Source organism: Brachycentrus maculatus, unplaced genomic scaffold, assembly GCF_059751285.1.
Source record: "Brachycentrus maculatus isolate JH-2025_06_01 unplaced genomic scaffold, ASM5975128v1 h1tg000170l, whole genome shotgun sequence".
NCBI classification, from domain to species: domain Eukaryota; kingdom Metazoa; phylum Arthropoda; class Insecta; order Trichoptera; family Brachycentridae; genus Brachycentrus; species Brachycentrus maculatus.
The window spans coordinates 231609-250823 of NW_028280923.1; the positions used below are offsets into that span (position 1 = coordinate 231609).

The 19215-nt window shown below is 33.4% G+C and overlaps 1 protein-coding gene across 1 annotated transcript in view; it reads left to right on the top strand.

Moving 5' to 3' along the window:
• LOC148308313 (uncharacterized) overlaps window positions 1-17863 on the top strand; it is a 102856-nt gene extending 84993 nt beyond the window's left edge. The window contains exon 3 of the mRNA XM_088261961.1: window positions 14614-17863. Within this exon, the coding sequence (XP_088118087.1) occupies window positions 14614-16009 (1396 nt within the window). The 3' untranslated portion in view covers window positions 16010-17863. The remainder of the gene's footprint in view (window positions 1-14613) is intronic.
• The last annotated feature ends 1352 nt before the right edge of the window (window positions 17864-19215 follow it).

Here is a 19215-nt window from a genome sequence, read left to right on the forward strand (position 1 = left end):
ACTTGACATAATCAAGCTTGTCAAATACTTGAAAGTGCCTATCAAGAGATGCATGAATATGACAGAGACAACGATTGTTTACAAAGACAGAGCGGTAAGGTGTTCTATTTATCTGCCTACCCTTGCAGAGAAGCAGTGTGATGATTATTCAGTTATTTTTAATACGTTTTTTTCAAATGACTACATGATTTTGAAAGGATTGAGATAGTCACCTCACCAGACCAATTGACTTTCAAATTCTCATGGTTTTTTTATTATATTGACGACGATATTCTACTTCTAACTTTCAACTGCAATCAATGGTGCATAAGGCACTGCATCGTATAGAAGAGGTATTATCTTGATCGTTAACTTTAAAAACGTTCTACTCTCTCTCTCTCTCTCTGTGATGGTAAGTTAGTCAGCTAAATCGAAAGCATCCGATTAGCGAACGAATGACGATGCGACCCATTCTAGAAGCGCCGGTCACAAATAAGCGTTTGCTTCGCATCTACCCCCCTGCTCCACGCTGACCCCCCTTCTGGCGCAGCCTCATGTCGACCCCCTCCCCCCGCCGAGGCCCGCTCCGGCCCGCGCCCCCCGCCCGCTGAACGGCGGCGACCGGTCAGACGGCTTGCTCCGAAGGCGTCTTGACATGCGAAGATTGTCGGAGAGCAAAATGTACTTGGTTTTATTTTTAGAGATATATCGGGTTCGTTTCCCGTCGAATATAACTGTTGACTACCTGAAAATTTTAAGGTTAAGCATTTTTTTACACACTCTAATATGTGATTTTGATTCGAGTTTTCATACAGTAAAACTGTTGGATAAAACCAATAAATGATTGTATGAGGAAAGTGACTTGCTGATGAATGTTGACAGATATAAAGTCATGGTTATTGAAAGAGAGAAATTTGTGTATGAAATGTTAAATCAAACGTTGATTTTTTGAGTCTACTAAATTGTATTTTATTTTATGTATTAATTTAAAATCAAACACAGATTTTTGAGTCTAATAAGATGTATTTTACTAACAAAAACACATAAAAAAAATGTTGTGACATTCATCAAACGAATGTGAAGATCAAATGGACTACGGTCCTTATGTAGCTATACAATTCTAAGTATTTTTAATAATGTATTTTGTGACAATTGTTTCGCCTAGTTATGGCATTTTTAAACTAATGTTTAACAATAAAATATAACTTAGTAGACTCAAAAGATCAGTTTTTAATTTTACATTTAATACATAAATAAAAATGCAGTTCTACAAATTAAACGCCAAATTAATAAATAGAAAGAGATGAATGTAGATCTGTATGTAAAATAGTAGTAAAGGGGGAAATTTCGGAACAGGTAGATGATTTTGTATATTTGCGAAGTATCTTTTCTAGGGATGGATGGAATAAATGCTGGGAACAGAGTGAATGGTGCATTGAATTTAGTTATAGCAAATAAAAGTATACAATATTTGAAAACTAAACCAGCAGTTCCTACACAATGGAGTTCTGGTCGAACCCTGATATTTGGAAGTGAAGCAAGGATTTGGCGAAAGAAGGATGAAAGTAAACTGAATGCAGTCGAAATGCGTTCTCTTAGACAAAAGTGCGACAAAGCGTTATATGATAGATGTTCGAATGGTGATATAAGGAAGGAATGCAAGGCTGAGATAAGTGTTATCGATTCAATTAAGAAAGGTGTGTTGAGATGATTTGAACATGGAAATCGAATGAATGAAGAAAAGATAGTAAAACCAACCTATGATTGAAATATGGTTTTATAATAAAAGCAGAGGAAGATCGAGGAAAATCTGATATGATCAAATATTTCAGATACTGAAAGTCAGAATAATCGAAGGGTATGTAGGAAGACGTGTACGAATGTGTACGTTAGGAAGCTAAGATTGATTGCAAAGACATATTGGTATAGCATTCTTTTATCTCTGCATACTGCTGCAAGGACGCGGCATGTTAGTTAGTTTTTGGTAAAAAATCCACGTTTTTTCCCAAATTGCTGTTTTTATAAATCAATATTAAAAATATAAAACCACTAATGGTTGTACTTACTTAACAAGCGATAAAACATTCAGACCGGGGATTAAAATATAATCCAGCGGACGTACCACATTTTATTTTATTCACTAATGATGATGATAAGTAGGATTATCAGTATAAAAACCTCTCGCATATAGAGAAATCCGAATTGAAGCGTCCGTTTTTTACTCTGTTCAATTTATATCTGAAAGATGGGACGGGTTTGGTTATTGGTTTTTTTCTGAACGCCCAATAAAGTCGAATTAAGCTCTTTTTAATACTATAGTATGCGAGTGGATTTGGTATCTCCGGTTTTATGGCGTCGAGTAATTAAGGCTCGGAATTCTGGACGGATCGATGCATAATTTCGGTGATTATAAATTTGAAGAGGTCGTATCTAATGTCGATTTCTTGGACGCGTTCGGTGAGAAAGATCCCATTAGCGTTTGCATATATTACCAATCAAGCTTATTCTAATTACTTCGAATGACTTCGGGCTACCAAATTGGGCAAGGAATCAAAAATACAACGTTTGTTAACCCTGCGTTGCGGGACATTCGTGAAATTTACGACGGACATTCAATTTGTGGGGAGCACATTGGCTGTCCAAACTTAAAACACAGTAAGGGACATTTTTTGTAGTAGGTTTTTTTGCATTTTTGGACTAAGTAGAATCTACTTAGTCCAAAAATGCAAACAAAAACGTTCTAGAAAAAAAATGTCCCTTACAGTGTTTTGAGTTTGGACAGCCGGCATAGGCAACACATTTAGGGGTCACTAGATGAGGTGTCACTAGATAGTGTAGTGCAAGGGAATATTGTATATCATATGATACATGAATACATAGTTCTCTTAGATTCATTAAAAGATTGCTTTTGAATGAAAAACGTACTTAATCAATCACATATCACAGTTTAAGACTAACTAACTAACTAACCATCTGCGAGGGACCGCAGAGGTAGGCAGAGACAATAGGACGCCACACCACTCTGTCTTTGCAAACATTCTTCGCCTATTCCACATCATGCGTTTCTTCATAAATACCCGCTGATCATTCAGACTCCTAACCTGAGGACTTTTAAGTATTTGAAACACTTGATCATGTAAGATTTTTCTTGGTCCTCCTCTGTACCCGTTTCTAACTACATTCTCCTCATCAATTAGTTGTACTGTTATTTTCTCACTCATTCGTTACATGTTACATTAGTTACTCATTCGTACACATGTCCAAAACATCTCAACACTCCTTTCTTCCTCAATTTCATCGGTAATGCTTATCTCAGCCTCGCATTCCTTCCTTATTTTACCATTCAAACATCTATCATACATCGTGTTGCTGCACATTTGTTTAAGAGATAACATTTCGACAGCATCAAGTTGACTGATTCATTTGACATAATGCACAACAAACACATTTTCGTACATTCTATCTAGTAATGATTAATATCTGATATTGATGACTGACCACTGCATATGATTGAATAACCATTTTCTTCTTCTTCATTTTCTTATTTTTCTACTTCTTCTTGGTGTAGGCCTTGTGGCTTGTTTTTCAAACATTTTTTTTACAATTTCGTATGGAAAAATAATATGTAGTTTTATGCGTTTTTTTCACCCATTGGCAGCGTTAGCTAACCGATTTTTTGTAATAACATGAATAATATTCCGAGAGCCAATAAGTGGAGCCGATAAAAACAGTACTCAGGCAAATTATTGTATTTGTGTACTTGCGGCTGAGATTTTATTATATTAGCTCCGACGAAGTCACCGAAATTCCTACAAAAGCCACTCAAGCCAAGTACCGACGCGGTGTCCCAAAACTAAAGTGTCTTTAAAAATTATAATTCATTTTTGAAGCACTAACTTTGTGATTTTCCATTTTTTAATTAAAATGTAACTTTGTTTTAAAATAACTACAAATATTTTATTATAATTTGATTATAATGTTTACCGGTTTCGAAGCTAACCGCTTCTTTATCACGACTGATTAATTTACTATTTTTTGTCTCATTCGTATCTAACGACGCATTTACGAGATTATTAATTTATTAGTATAAGTACTTTAAAAAAAGTTGTTAGCCATTAATAATTAATCTCAAAAATAATACATATTCCTTAGACATGCTCTGAAATTTCAAATATATATGAACATTATAATGGTAAATATAATATACCTATAAACTTTTTAAATCGTAAAATGTAAATTAAGGACTACACTATCATTGAAATTTTGCGTTTGTGTGAAACATCATGGATATATGGGATCGAATGCAGAGCGGACACCGCAGTAGGTAACTAGAAACGCACTGAGAGTGTCAGAAATGAAGACTCTAAGTAACTTATCTGGTGTTCCTTATTCTATCAATAAGGATCACCAGGATACGAGAGTTAGCTAGATCGAAGATATCGTTAGTAGGGGAAGGCAACGAAAAATACAGTGGTATGCGCATGTGAGGAGAATGGAACCATCCAGACTCCCCCACATTACACTGCATAGCCAACTGCAAGATAGACGATTCCAGGGCAGACCACCAAAGAGATAGATTGACAGCTGTGAATTAATCCCTCTTTAAAACAGGCCACAAGACCTACACCAAGAAGGATAATAAGAAGAAGAAGATTATTGAATTTTTTTAAATTTTTGTATTTTACAATCTTTTCAATTTGTCTATGAATTTGGTGGTACCGAGTTTTAGAGTGGATAGATGTCTTCGCTTCATACGATTCCTAAACAAACACTTAGCTTCACAATATTTTCTCTCTTAATTCCTTTGCTATGTTGACATCTTTGGACCATGTCGGGTGTTTACCTCCACGTACTAGAATACCTGTGCAAACAATTCATATTTACATACCATTTTCGTTGGTCATCTTACCTCGTACGTATTGTTCAAGTAGATATAGCTCGTCCCATTTCGAAACGTACATGTATATTGTGTATGAATTATCATCTTTTCATTTTATTTCTTTAAACTACCAGGTTAACACTGAATCGATGCAATTCGTTACCTGTGCTCAATGTGATAATTTTTTTTTAATCTTTGGACTTATGACTTATATTACGGTTGTAGGATCATTAATGTCAAATAGGTATTTTTCAGGTACATACATGACAACATTATCTACTGTAAAATACATTATTATATTTATTTTAGATTATAGAATTATCAACTGTGTAGAAGGTATTTTTAAGATAGATTATTGTCTATTATTTTTTGACATCTCATCAAAGATGAAGAAGAATATGGAAGTCTGGGCATTTACGGGGCTGACGACCGTCAAAAGCTTCTTTACATCTCACCAATAGATGTCTCTAGTGAAGTTCTAGTGATTCAAGAACAAGGTTTCTAAATTGGTTCATATATATAGAACTTCCAAGAATTTGAGTAATGTGGTTGTCAATAATGGGTAGAATTGGTGAATGTTACACGTGTGTAAAGTGATCACTTAAACCAACCCATGACGGTCGTCAGCCCCGTAAATGCCCAGACTTCCATATTCTTCTTCATCTTTGATGAGATGTCAAAAAATAATATGAAAGTAACTCCTGTAATTGGAGATAATCCAGATTTGGTGAACAAGTATTTGGACACACTCAAAATGTTGTAGATTATTGTCGTTAAAGAATTACGACTGCCTTATGGGTATTTTTAAGATAGAAGAGAGCATTATCTCCTGATATATTAAAGCATAGTTTGCTGTTAAATATGTATTTTAAAGATATATTAAAGCATTGTTTACTGTAAAATAAGTATTTTAAAGATATATTTGAGCATTATCTACTATAAAATATTATTTTAAAGATAAATTAGAGCATTATCTACTGTAAAATATGTATTCTAAAGATATATTAAAGCATTATCTACTGTAAAATATGTTTTTTAAAGATATATAAGAGCATTATCTCCTGTAAAATAGGTATTTTTACTAATCTAAAGAATTGTCTACTGTATAATAGGCATTTTTAAGATAAACTATGGCATTATCTACTGTAAAATAGGTACTTTGTAGAAAATAATTAGTTCACTTGCATTAATTAGACTCTTAGATTCGCTATTATAGCCTGTTAAGAGGCGAGTAGTCGTATAGAAATCTCTTGCACGGTTTCCGCGACGGAGCATGAAATTATTCCAGAATATAGTAGCAGAACAAAACCAACCTGTTGCTGGCTGTACATATATTACAGATTTATATTTACATGTACGAGTCAGGTCAAACCGTTTCCGATACCCCTCACCCCCCCCCCCCCCCGACCTACCGCTGCTCTCGGTAATAATAATTAATGCTACCTGATCGTTATCAAACTGTCGCTGCCGAGGCGACAGGAGCGCTCAACCTTTGACACCGAAAAAATAATTATATAATTAAATTGTAACTTTGTTTTAAAATCACTATAAATATTTTTTTTAAACTTAATTATAACGTCTACCGGTTTCGAAGCTAACCGCTTCTTTATCAAGACTTGTTAATACCAAAACACTATCTACTTAACAGAATTCAAAATATTTTGCCGGTTAGGCAAAGGAGCTTGGGTAGATCTCAGGTGGCTTTTTGTGTTGATTGGCAGTCACAGTCAAAAAGGATCTGGGACGATGAGTGATTGGAAACATATTTAATAACGGACTTTTAGAAAAATCAATTACTTGTGTATTTATTAATTGTATATTATTATTAATTGCCTTTTCAATTTTTGTATTATTTATCTAAAATATCTAAAAATAATTATTTGGGAATGACTTAAGTGTTCATAATATATTAATTTAATATTCGCTCTATCCCAATTTTTTTTCCAATCATTTATTAATGTCCTTGTGATTTTTTTGAACGATCTTTTCATAAGTTTCTTTTAAACCATTTTTTTACTTCCATTATTTATAAATAAAAAATATTTATTTTCATTCACTATACTTAAAACCTATGTCATCATTCATCATTTCGATCATTCCACTTCCAATTTCAACAAAGAAATGCATTTTATTCTTACTATTTTAGCTATAATCTCAAACAATTATATATTTGTTTCGCTTTTTAATTTCACTACCAAAGATTCTGTAAACTCCAGACATATAATATTATTCAATGAATTTTATTTTATTTATTTTTTGTTATTCTTGAAGTAATCTGTTAAATGTTTGACTGAGCCTTTTTAAAAGATATCAATAATATCATTTAAAAAATTGATCACCAAACTGATGTATTGTTTCTTTTATCTATATTTAGTTTCAACTATAAAATTTAGACAACTTCACATACATTCATATTTATAATTCTCTTCGAAACACGCGTCACAATAGATTAAAAGAAAGATTGGTATTTACCAAGTGAAATTTGAAAATAAAACTAGTGTATAATTTGATTCAAAACCCCTGACAATGTGACAGAGACATATTAACGATCTCGTTCCATAAATCTTGTTGGGAGCTGGTCCATTCCCGCTCCTCCATCTTCCCGTATCCTTATCTCTGATCTTCAACTTCTTATTTTTTAATACAGTGGGACAGAAAGGGAGAATCTTGCGGGGCGCTAGATAGTTCAAATTTTAATACACATAAAAAACCCGTTTCACTATGGATGGACTGTTTATATACATACCAACAGAATGTCACATAATTCGTAGACATTACTTTTTTTTGGTGGGTGATTAATTATGGATTTACAAAAATCCAAAAAAAATAATACTTCACATATTATACTTGTAATTTATTGTTATTCCATACCAACCGTTTTTTGACTTAGATTTTGTTATATGACTATGTTACTGGATTTTTATTTTCTTTAATGTTTCTTACTGTTATTTTATTGCAGATTTTTAAAAACGTTGTAAAAAAACTCAAAGATTTTTATTAACAACTGTTTTATTTTGGCACTTTTTTCTGGCACTATCCTTTCTTGAAGATGACAATGTGCTTGTCGTAACCGGTTTAGAAAAAAAGTACTGACAATCAAAGGCCTCCTAGAAATATACCATCTTTAAAGTAAATAAAACAGAAACATTTAGTATTTTATCTTCTTCCATATTTACTTAAAATGTAATAATTGAGATACCCGGATGCTTAAATTGTTAAATAGTAAATATTTATCATCAAATATTATTAATCCTAATGAAAAAGACGAATATTATCATCCAATAATATTTATTCAACTTCTAGTGTATTTTCTATTATTTCACAAACGTATTTTGAAAATGAAACCAATCGATTAAATAATTTACAAAGGTTTTGATTATAATATAATAATAACATAGACAATGTAATATTAAATTAATTTGTAAGGCAAAATATTAACTTGCTGTTTTTTTTCTATTAATTTGCCTACATTCGGCTGTATTTTTGTGAGCAAATCTTTTTAAAAAACGTACCTCATGGCTTCCGGATTGGTTCCCAAGTCCCCTACTCTCCAAAGCTAGAATTACCCCCTCAGCACTTTACAGGGCCCTCTGGAGGTCCAGGGAACCCATTTGAGAACCTAAGCTTTAAAGTGTAAATATATTTTTCTATTACGATTATCATGATGCTTCAGCATTTTGAGTGTGTCCAAATACTTGTTCACAAAATCTGGATTATCTCCAATTACAGGAGTTATTTTCATATAATTTTTCGATATCTCATCAAAGATGAAGAAGAATATGGAAGTCTGGGCATTTACGGGGCTGAGGACCGTCATAGGCTGGTTTAAGTGATCACTTTACACACGTGTAACATTCACCAATTCTGCCTATTATTGACAACGACACTACTCAAAATCTTGCAAGTTCTATATATATGAACCAATTTAGAAACCTTGTTCTTGAATCACTAGAACTTCACTAGAGACATCTATTGGTGAGATGTAAAGAAGTTTTTTACTAAGCAGAAACTCTTATATTAGTATGTATTTTTCTGGCGTTTCTCATGTGTGTGATTATAATCCAGGATTCGGACCTCACAAACTAATATAAGAGTTTCTGCTTAGTAAAAAGCTTCTTTACATCTCACCAATGGATGTCTCTAGTGAAGTTCTAGTGATTCAACAACAAGGTTTCTAAATTGGTTCATATATATAGAACTTCCAAGATTTTGAGTAGTGTGGTTGTCAATAATGGGTAGAATTTATGAATGTTACACGTGTGTAAAGTTATCACTTAAACCAGCCTATGACGGTCGTCAGCCCCGTATATGCCCAGACTTGCATATTCTTCTTCATTTTTGATGAGATGTCAAAAAATATGATGCTTCAAGTTAAGAGACACCGTGTTGTGTGTATGTCACGCATATATTTGTAAAGATCATTGTTAGTTTCTACTATTCCATCCAGCCTTTTAACATGTCAAAATAACTGCCCGTTATTTACGGGTTTAATTCAGATCTCCTTTAACGAGCCGGTCAAATTATAAAATGACGACCAACACCTCGAGCAATTAAGACTTACCCGGTAAAATTAAACCCCGGCTTAAATGGTAGTGATTTATCTACAAAAATATCTCGGATTGTACTCACGTCCTTAAAGTATAAATCAAAGTCGATTTGTTTTTTAGTAGCGATTTTTACGCATTGGAAAGGGGATTTAATAAATTATAATGTAACTGAAATAAAATAACTAAAATTTATTTTTATTTGAATTTTTGCATTTCTTTAATTATTTAATTAATCAATACCTTTTCTTCAAAATGCAAAAACAACACTTTCTGCCCTGTAGCGGGTAAATGTTTAGTTAAAAATATGCCTCTTTTGCTGGGATATAGTACATTTTCCTGGCATTCCGAAAACATGCACAACTGAAAATTGACGATTTTTGATTTATGACGTTCTTGAAAATAGTGAGCGATAAATCGCTCACTCCTTTCAACAACGTCATTTATAAAAAAAAATATTTTTCAGGAGATCGTTTTTAAAGCTTAAGAATATAATAAAATATATTAAAAATAAATATCTAGCTACTTATAGAACTTTTTACTGTGCAACAGATCTTTTTGGTAAAACCTGAAGGTTTTTTTCTCCATTTGAAAAATATTAAGTATATTTCAAAAAACAATTAAACAGTATATTTTCTTCAAAATGCAAAAACAACACTTTCTGCCCTGTAGCGGGTAAATATTAAGTTAAAAATATGCCGCTTTTGCTGGGATATAGTACATTTTCTGGGCATTCCGAAAACATGGACAAACAACTGAAAATTGACGATTTTTGATTTATGACCTTCTTGAAAGGAGTGAGCGATATGTAACATTTAGAACTGTACTTATTAAGGGGAAACTCGCAAATATCCAATTCATTAAGCGATTGGCCGCGCGAGAAACCAGACGTGTCTCCACGCTCAATTTTTTAGTATGTACATTATTACGGGTATGTTACTCTTTTCTTTTCAAAACCATATATATATTTTTAGAAGACAATCTTATTTTTTCAATTCAATTAGGTACGTCAAATGTAACCTGGGGTTTATGAAAATTGAGTCTCAATTTATAGTATATTGGACCTTAATTCAAACGATATGTTTGTATACAAAGTTTTTCATATCAGAAGCTTTCATGAAATATAATATATCAGCGGTATACATATTCTTTGTTTGCCCAATAAATTACCAAATGCCATTTTTTTTTTAAATCTCCGTCCCCGCTTCTTCCCCTCCCTACAGATATCCATCTCATCCTGGCGAGCAGGAACCCAAATTTGTACAGACTGTTAGTTGTTTTTCTGAAATTAAATAAAATAAATTTATAGTTTATCTTTAAAATCTTTAGTCTATCATATTTTATAATTAAGAATTCAATTAACTTGACATTGGCTAATGCATTGTATTACATGTGCAACGCTATTCCATTTATTCAATTTATATATTTTAACATAAAATACACATTAAAAATTTCAAACTATATTACAATTTTTACTACATTATCTCTTGATCATTATAAAAAAAGGTCTCAGATAATGAGCTCGCAATCTTAATTATTTGCTTATTATTTAAATTGCACTTTCACGAGCCTACTGCACTTAAGTTTTACGAGATAAAATGCAATTTCAAACTGCATTTTAATTTGAATAAACTGCCGAGCAGCCAATCGTGGCAAAATTAATTACTTTTGTAAGTCTTACTCCCAGTCTTATCCCTTATCTGATGCCTTTTCTTAATAAAGGCTTCTGTTGCAGATATTAAATGATTTTATCTCAGTGCGCAATTGCCCTGTGTGTTTTTATGTCACGCCATTCCGGGCATTATCACCTGTTTGGGCTTGCAAAGGTCACTTTAAAGGTGTGTTTGTAAAAATTACGCAGGTTTTTTTTAATCGTAGTTGAAAATTATTTAAAGGCGTAATTTAGTTTGAATAATGTGAAATAACAGCATTGACCCATTCTAATCCAATGTATGGTAGTGAAGTAAGGAGTTTGAAAAAGAAGGATGAAAGTAATCTGAATGCAGTCGATATACGATCTCTCAGTGCGGCAAAACGATCATATCCCTCACTCCTTTCAACAACGTCATGTATCAAAAATCGTCAATTTTCAGTTGTGCATTTTTTCGGAATGCCCAGAAAATGTACTATATCCCAGCCAAAGTGGCATATTTTTAACTTAATATTTAACCGCTACAGGGCAGAAAGTGTTGTTTTTGCATTTTGAAGAAAAAGTATTGTTTAATTATTTTTTTAAATTTACCAAATATTTTTCAAATGGAGAAAAAACATTCAGGTTTTACCTAAAAAGATATGTTGCACAGAAAATAGTTCAATAAGTGGCTTGATATTTATTTTCAATACTTTTTATTATATTTTTAAACTTCAAAAAAGATCTCCTGAAAAATCAAGTTTCATGATATTTGACGTTATTGAAAGGAGTGAGCGATATGTAGATGTTTGAGTGGTGATTTATTTATTTATGGTTCACAAATAATGAAAAACATATTACAAGAAATGAAAAACAATGCAGTACAAATTGTTTGAATGGTTTTCATCAATTACATGAGAACACAATAAGCTTACAGAAACAAATAAAGGAGGAGGTGATGAATGAAAGAAGGAAAAAATGCTTGGTTAGCATGTAATTAATTTTTAGCAATTTGAAATGATAGCAATAATATGTTCTTTTCCTAATGTTTTAGTGAAGCATGGAGTTGGCAAAAGGAGGATGAAAGTAGACTGAATTCAGTTGAAATGCGGTATACCAGACAAATGTGTGGCAAAACGATGTATTATATATGTGCTAGTGGTTATGTAAGGAAAGAACGCAAGGCTTTATAGATAAAATTAAGAAAGGTGTGTTGAGATGGTTTGGGCATGTGAATCGAATGAGTTAAAAAAATAGCAGTAAAAGAATATGATGCGAATGTGGTTAGTAATAAAAGCAAAGGAAGACCGAGGAAACCTTGGCATGATCAAATATGACAAATACTTGAAAGTGGTCAGGTCAGGAAGCGGAATAATCGGCGGATATGTATGAAGAAATGTATGAATATGGAAGTGGCGATGATTGTTTGCAAAAAAGATTCCTGTGGCGTTCTATTCTCTCTGCCTGCCCCTGTGGTAAGCGGCGTGATGGTTAGTTAGTTAATCCGTTCTTAAATTAATCCTACCGACCGCGAATCATTACGCTTCATATTTCACATACAGACAACAAACACCCCGCTTAAAATCGTGTTCGCGTCAACACATAAAATATATTTAAAAAAATAATAAAATTACCAACAAACTCAAAGTGTAATGTATCGAGTTTCCGTGCTAACTCATTAAGCTTAATGATGCAAATATTTTTTTTATAAAAAAAAACTTAACTCAGTTTTTGCAATCATTAAGTCACCTTAAATTAGACGAACGAAACTAAATATGTATGGCGCTAGTACAATCTACCTCTTGATTTCATATACATATAAGTATATTTCGGTATTTTTTTATGTTAATGTTTGTGTTAGACATCTCAAGAAATATCATAGAAATCTCAAGAAATATCAAAATTTCGTTGGCTTAAGTGATCACTTTATACTCTATTGTAACATTTCACATTCTGCCCATTATTGAACATCCATATCGCACTTTAAAAAAAAGTTATATGTAGGTAATAATATTTTTGGCTGATTTATACAGCGCTATTTTCGAAAAATACTACCTCAAGGGCGCTTTACCGTGATCGAATGGGGGAAAATGATTCAGCAAACAAATACATTTTTAGTTTTTATTTGATTATGAAGATCATCTCACTCTTGCTGCTTCTAACTATTGGTGGAAGAGCATTCCACGCCATCGACTGCAATAGCAAAGGCATGCTCGTCAAATTAAGTACTCCTGGTTGCGAGCTGGTCAGATTACTGTATTCACAGCAATTGTTATAGCCGATCCGTGAGAACAATTCTACTGAAATACACAGCTCTTTTAGATACTCTGGAGCCATATTATGTATTGATTTATACATGAGTAGACATAGTTTGTACTCAACCCTTTCGGGAAAGTGTAACCAGTGCAGACCTAAGTAGTGGGGTGATGTGACTGAATTTACAAATTCCAAAAATCAGTCTCTCTGCAGCGTTTAACACTGATTGCAGTCGAGTCATTTTATTGTTTGATACTACAAACGTATGAAACAAAAGTTCATGATAGTTCACAAGAAGACTAAAATTCTAAAAATTCGTTTTAATTACAACTTATAGCTGCTCCAATATTTTTTTAAATGTATCCATCGGTATTGTTTGAGGTACATTAATATATTGTACAAATGGCAATAGATCTCTTACGGAATGTGGTTCTGACTATTATCTACGGAGGTATGCAGAATGTCGCTATCAGTATGGAGTATCTTGACCGTTCGACTTATAAAATTTCTTGTAGGCTATATTCAGACATGGAGCATTGCCTGATCCTATTTTAATTCACCGAGATTTCTATCTCGACTTTGCGTGCAGACAACTTTTTGTGCATCGGCTGGTAATCACTGAAAAAAAAGTGTGGTGTATCGTTCCATCGTTAATTTACCGAGAACTGTTTGCTTCAGTGAAAATTTCAAGGATATCTCGTCAAAAAAAAATACAAGAAAACAATAAATGGGTTTATTAATGGGTACTACGGTATTGTGCTGAAGTTCTGTTGAATCAACTAACTTATATTTTGACATCTCAACAAAGATGGAAAACAAAGATGTTAAGATGTAAAGTGGAGAAACCCACTTTTGTGAACAAAGATTTGGACATACCCAAAAATGTGAATAAAATCATCTAGTCAAATTATAAACTGCGTAAAAATTTCATTATGTAAAATAATCCGGTTAGGATCTTTCATGCATCTCAATAAAACGGTCTTTCCTGAATAAAATCTTCTTCGAATTTACGATAGATGGCTCCAGTGAACTCAAACATAAAGCGTCATGAGATTTATGATATGGTGTAGTGTGATTGTCAATCATGGGTAGAATGGTGAATGTTACACGTGTGTAAAGTAATCACTTCACCAACATATGACAGGTATCAGCCTTGTAAACACCCAGACTTCCATATTTCTCTTCATCTATGCTGAGATATAAAAATGTAAAAATAATTCCTAAGTGAAGAAACCGAGATTTGAGAACAATGATTTTCACACACCCAAAAATGTTGTGATTTTTTTAAAACAATATCAACTAACGTGCTTTTTTATTTGTTACAGATATATTCACTCTAAGGAAAAGCCGTTCAAATGCACGGAATGCGGAAAAGGTTTCTGCCAGTCCAGGACCCTAGCAGTGCACAAGATCCTGCACATGGAAGAGTCCCCACACAAGTGCCCCGTGTGCAGCCGCAGCTTCAACCAGCGCTCCAACCTCAAAACCCACCTCCTCACGCACACGGATCACAAGCCCTACGAATGCAACTCTTGCGGAAAGGTGTTTAGGAGAAATTGTGATTTGAGAAGGCACGCATTGACCCATGCTGTTGGTGATGTCCCACCGGAGGTTCTCGACGTAGGCGAAGAAGACCGTCCTCTTTCTCCGTTACACGATCCTGTTTACGATGACGATGCTGATGACCTTACATCACCAGATCATTCGCCCGTGAGACGACCGAGGTCTCCGTCTAATGAGAGCATTACAAGAGCAAGAGTTGAAGAGTTCATTCCACCGCCGCCGCCTCCACAGCATACTAGGAGAGCATCTCCCACACCCGAAAGAACTGAATGTCACCACAATGAACCAAGAAGTACGGCAAGTCCATACACAATGCGCCCTCACCACGAATACTACTTCCAAGATAAAAACAAATTTTATTCGCATTCCGATTTAGGGCATGAGAAGCAAAGATATAATAATCCAGAGTGTCACACTGAAAAGGGGATGCGACAGCCTGAAACAAGCGAATCTCCTGTTCGACATCCTCAATTACAAATACGTAGGGATTTACACCACGCGGCTCCTTCTGAACACGGACTCAAATCGCACAACCCGAGTCCTTCCATGCTTCAAGTTGGTCCAAGCATGTATCTAGGATCATTTAGAAAGCGTCCTCTTCCTCCTGATATTGCGGACATTGGAAGGCCTTCTACGTCTGGAGAGTATCGTGGCAGGCCACCTTCTCCAGGCCCTACCAACTTGAGCTTGCCTAGAAACAATTTGCACATCGGTTCACCTGGCATGGGTATTCATTCACCAGGTCTGAATTTGCACCCTTCGCATAAAATTGGCCCCATTGCACCCCCGTCGCAGGGATTGATGAAGCCTCCTGATAACCACATAGTACTCCCGAGTTCCTCTTCTCGGCTGCCACCATCAATCAACATACCATCACATCACCCTCCAATGGTTGCTCAAGACTTGATAATCAAACATCTGCATCCGAAAGATATGAGTTCCATCGGACATGCTTCTCTAACCGCTTCAAAGTCTGGTAATCCCAAATCAGAAAGTGCCTCTAGGGAAACTCCCTCGACCAGCGGAAGTTTATCCAGTTCCATTAGTTTGGGAATCCAGAATATGGTTGGCATACAACCGCCGCCACCTTCCAGGCAGAATGGAACCAACCCTCCCCAAAAGAAAGGATTTAGTATAGAAGACATAATGAGACGTTGACACTGTGAAGGTTTTAGTGTTCTTAATATTGACTGTTTAAAAGACTGATTGATTTAAGCAGTTACTTAGGAAGTGAAATCAATTATACCATATTACTGCTTCGTGTAAATATTTTTTTCTAATCGGTGAAACGCAAATTACAAAATTTGATTAAAAAAATGCATAAGCTAAGGCACATTCAAAATGTTAACTTCTTTTTGTGTGAAAAATGACTTCTTTCTTATATAGAGTTGGTACTATTTTTAAATAGTATTTATAATTTTTGTTGTAAATTATGCATTATCTTATACAGTGATGCCTCGCATAACATAGTCAATTCGTTCCAGGAGCAAGTTCGTTATGTGAAAAACCTTTTTCCATGACAATTTCTTTGAAAAAAATCGATATGTAGCTAAAAATATGCTACTCTAACATAATAAATGTTAGTCATGTTTTTTTTTAATCAGACTCAAATTTAGGAGAGTCTACAGAAATTTGCAGATTCAAATTTTCTTATTCCATCCTTTGCTTCTTGGATGCTGGCTTCTTTAAAAGCCTATACAAGGTTGTCTGTTTCTCCCTCTTCTTCAACACATCTGCCAGAAATATCGGGCAAAGGTTTCATTATAGAGATCGTTGGTCCTGTTGGCCTCAGCTGAATTTGGAAAGTGAGTGTTAGTATACGCCTGAACCTCTCCTTATTTGACCAGGATATCCTTGCAGTTGAGCAGTTGAGATGTTGAGATTGGTTGATTTGATTGATCCTTCTCGTTGTTAGATGAAGCTTTCTTTTGAGCTTCATCATGTTGCTCTTCAGTTGTCAGCTCTTCTTGGTGTTCTACATACTCCTTTTCTATTTCCGATTCTTACTTTCGAGTCACCGTGATGATATCCTTCACCACTTGCATTGGCTGTAAATACGATACAGTCGAGTAATGGACGAACAGAAACTTCGTTATGCGAGGCATCGCTGTACTTTATATATATATATTCAAGAATTTCGACGATCTCAGTATGAAAATGAATTAAGCATAAAGCGATCGATCATTTTAAAGATATTCCTGTTTTGTAAATAGTTAATTACTTTCTCCATCTTCTTATGAAGATGTATATAATTATATTTATATTTAACTATCCGTTTGCTGTTATGAAATAAGATTTACATAAGGTACCTATTGTAATTTTCCTAAGTGTTCCTTTTCGTGTTTTCACGGTATTTGATTCTCAGATTTTTAAGTGTTAAATCTATATAGATCTAAATCACTTTGTAGGAGAAATTAGCTATTAGAAGGTTTTGCCGGAATAATATCGTACTTAAAATGTTTTATAGTATAATTAAGCTGTTATGTTTAAGGTGTTCGTTTGAAGATATAAACAATGTTTTCGGTCATTCCACATTTTTTAAATGTACTTAAATTCCTACTTTTGTAATTATTTATTTTTTAAGAATTTTTTCTTTCGCAGATATACAAAAAAAACATACCTGCTGTTATTTTTCTCAATTTTATAATTAGATTCAATATAATATTAAGTAGTTCATACACTTAAAACCTAATTGTTTCAATTATTTTTTAAATGAAATGTAACTAAACCGTTTTATTTTTTGTCTTCATTAAAAAAATTTAGATTATTCCAAACATACATTATATAGCAAAATAAATTTCAATCCAATTTCAAGAAATTTTAAAAATAAAAATAAAGTGTAAATATTTTTCTACTTCAACTTAAAAAAAAACATATCACAATTTTCATTATATAAATTCACAAATATTTTTTTTATTGAATTACATGTTTTACTTTTATTAAGAATATTTAAATGAATAAGGATATTTAAAAGTGTATGACAATACGATTGTAACAGAGCAATTTTGACAAATAAATATGTTTAAAAAATATTTTTTTCTTTATTTTTTTTTTGTATTTTTTATTACATATCAGACATTTTAAACTGAATTTTACAATTATCTATATTTTCCAAAAAAAACAAGGTTATTTTAAAACATATGTATCTACTCATATGTAGGTACTGTGTCACGAGATATATCAATATATCTAGGAGTTCAATATTCAAAGAATTGAGTAGTGCGTTTACAATGATGTGTAGAATTGGTGAATGTTACATATGTGTAAAGGGATCACATCCAGCCTAGGATAGGTCATAAGCCTTGTTAATACCTAGAATTATATAGTCTCTTCATCTATGTTGAGATGTCAAAAATATAAAAGTAACTAAAATAAATAAAAGTGGATATAATCCAGATTTGTGAACATATTTGGACACACTCAATATGCTGTAAAAAAACTTAGTTCAATTTAATTAATCGTTTAGTTTTTGTAGCTAAAAATTGATCAATTTAATGTTTTCAATAACAAGAAGATCCTCGTATATATGGCTCGACGTTCGTCTGCTTTGGCTTCAAATTCTTGGAAATATTTAGAATTGATCTTTGTCAATTTGTAAACATATCTTTAGATAGATTATCAGTAAATTTAAGTCATAGTAATAAAAAATTAATTAAAAAAAAAGTTTTTTTCGCATTCTATTTATTCGCTTAGAGTGTCAGAAATGAAGACTCTAAGAAACATATCAGACAAGAGTCTTCGAGATAGAATAAGAAACGCCAGGATCAGGGAAATATGCGAGATCGAAGATGTCGTTAGGTGGGGATGGCAACGAAGGAATCAATGGTATGCGCATGTGAGGAGAATGGAATCATCCAGACCCTCCCACATCACACTGTACGGCAAACCCTATGGTAGACGACTCCCGGGCAGACCACCAAAGTGATGGGTCGATAGTTGGGAATCGACATCGCAGGAGGCTAATCCCTCTTAAAAACAGGCCACAAGGCCTACAACAAGATGAAGAAGAAGAAGAAGAAGATATTATTTTTCAGGACACATCTAAATATCAACATGACCAATTAAAGTACCAATCAATTATAGTGTACATATTGAATAAGCATTTTTTTTTTAAATTTAGTTTTGTAATTCTTTTGCGATGCCCTCTCTCTTTATCTCACTCAATAAATATCTCTTATTCTTTGTTTTTTTTTAAGTTTCACATCTATCAATTACTGCACATTTTTTTTTTATATTCCGCGTATCACATAAGACTCATCCTTCTTTTACTTACTCATTAAGTTGAAGTCATATCAGCTTTCCAAATGCGTACTCACATTTGAATGTGTTTAGTTCAAACAGGAAACAATTTGTCACTTTGTGCT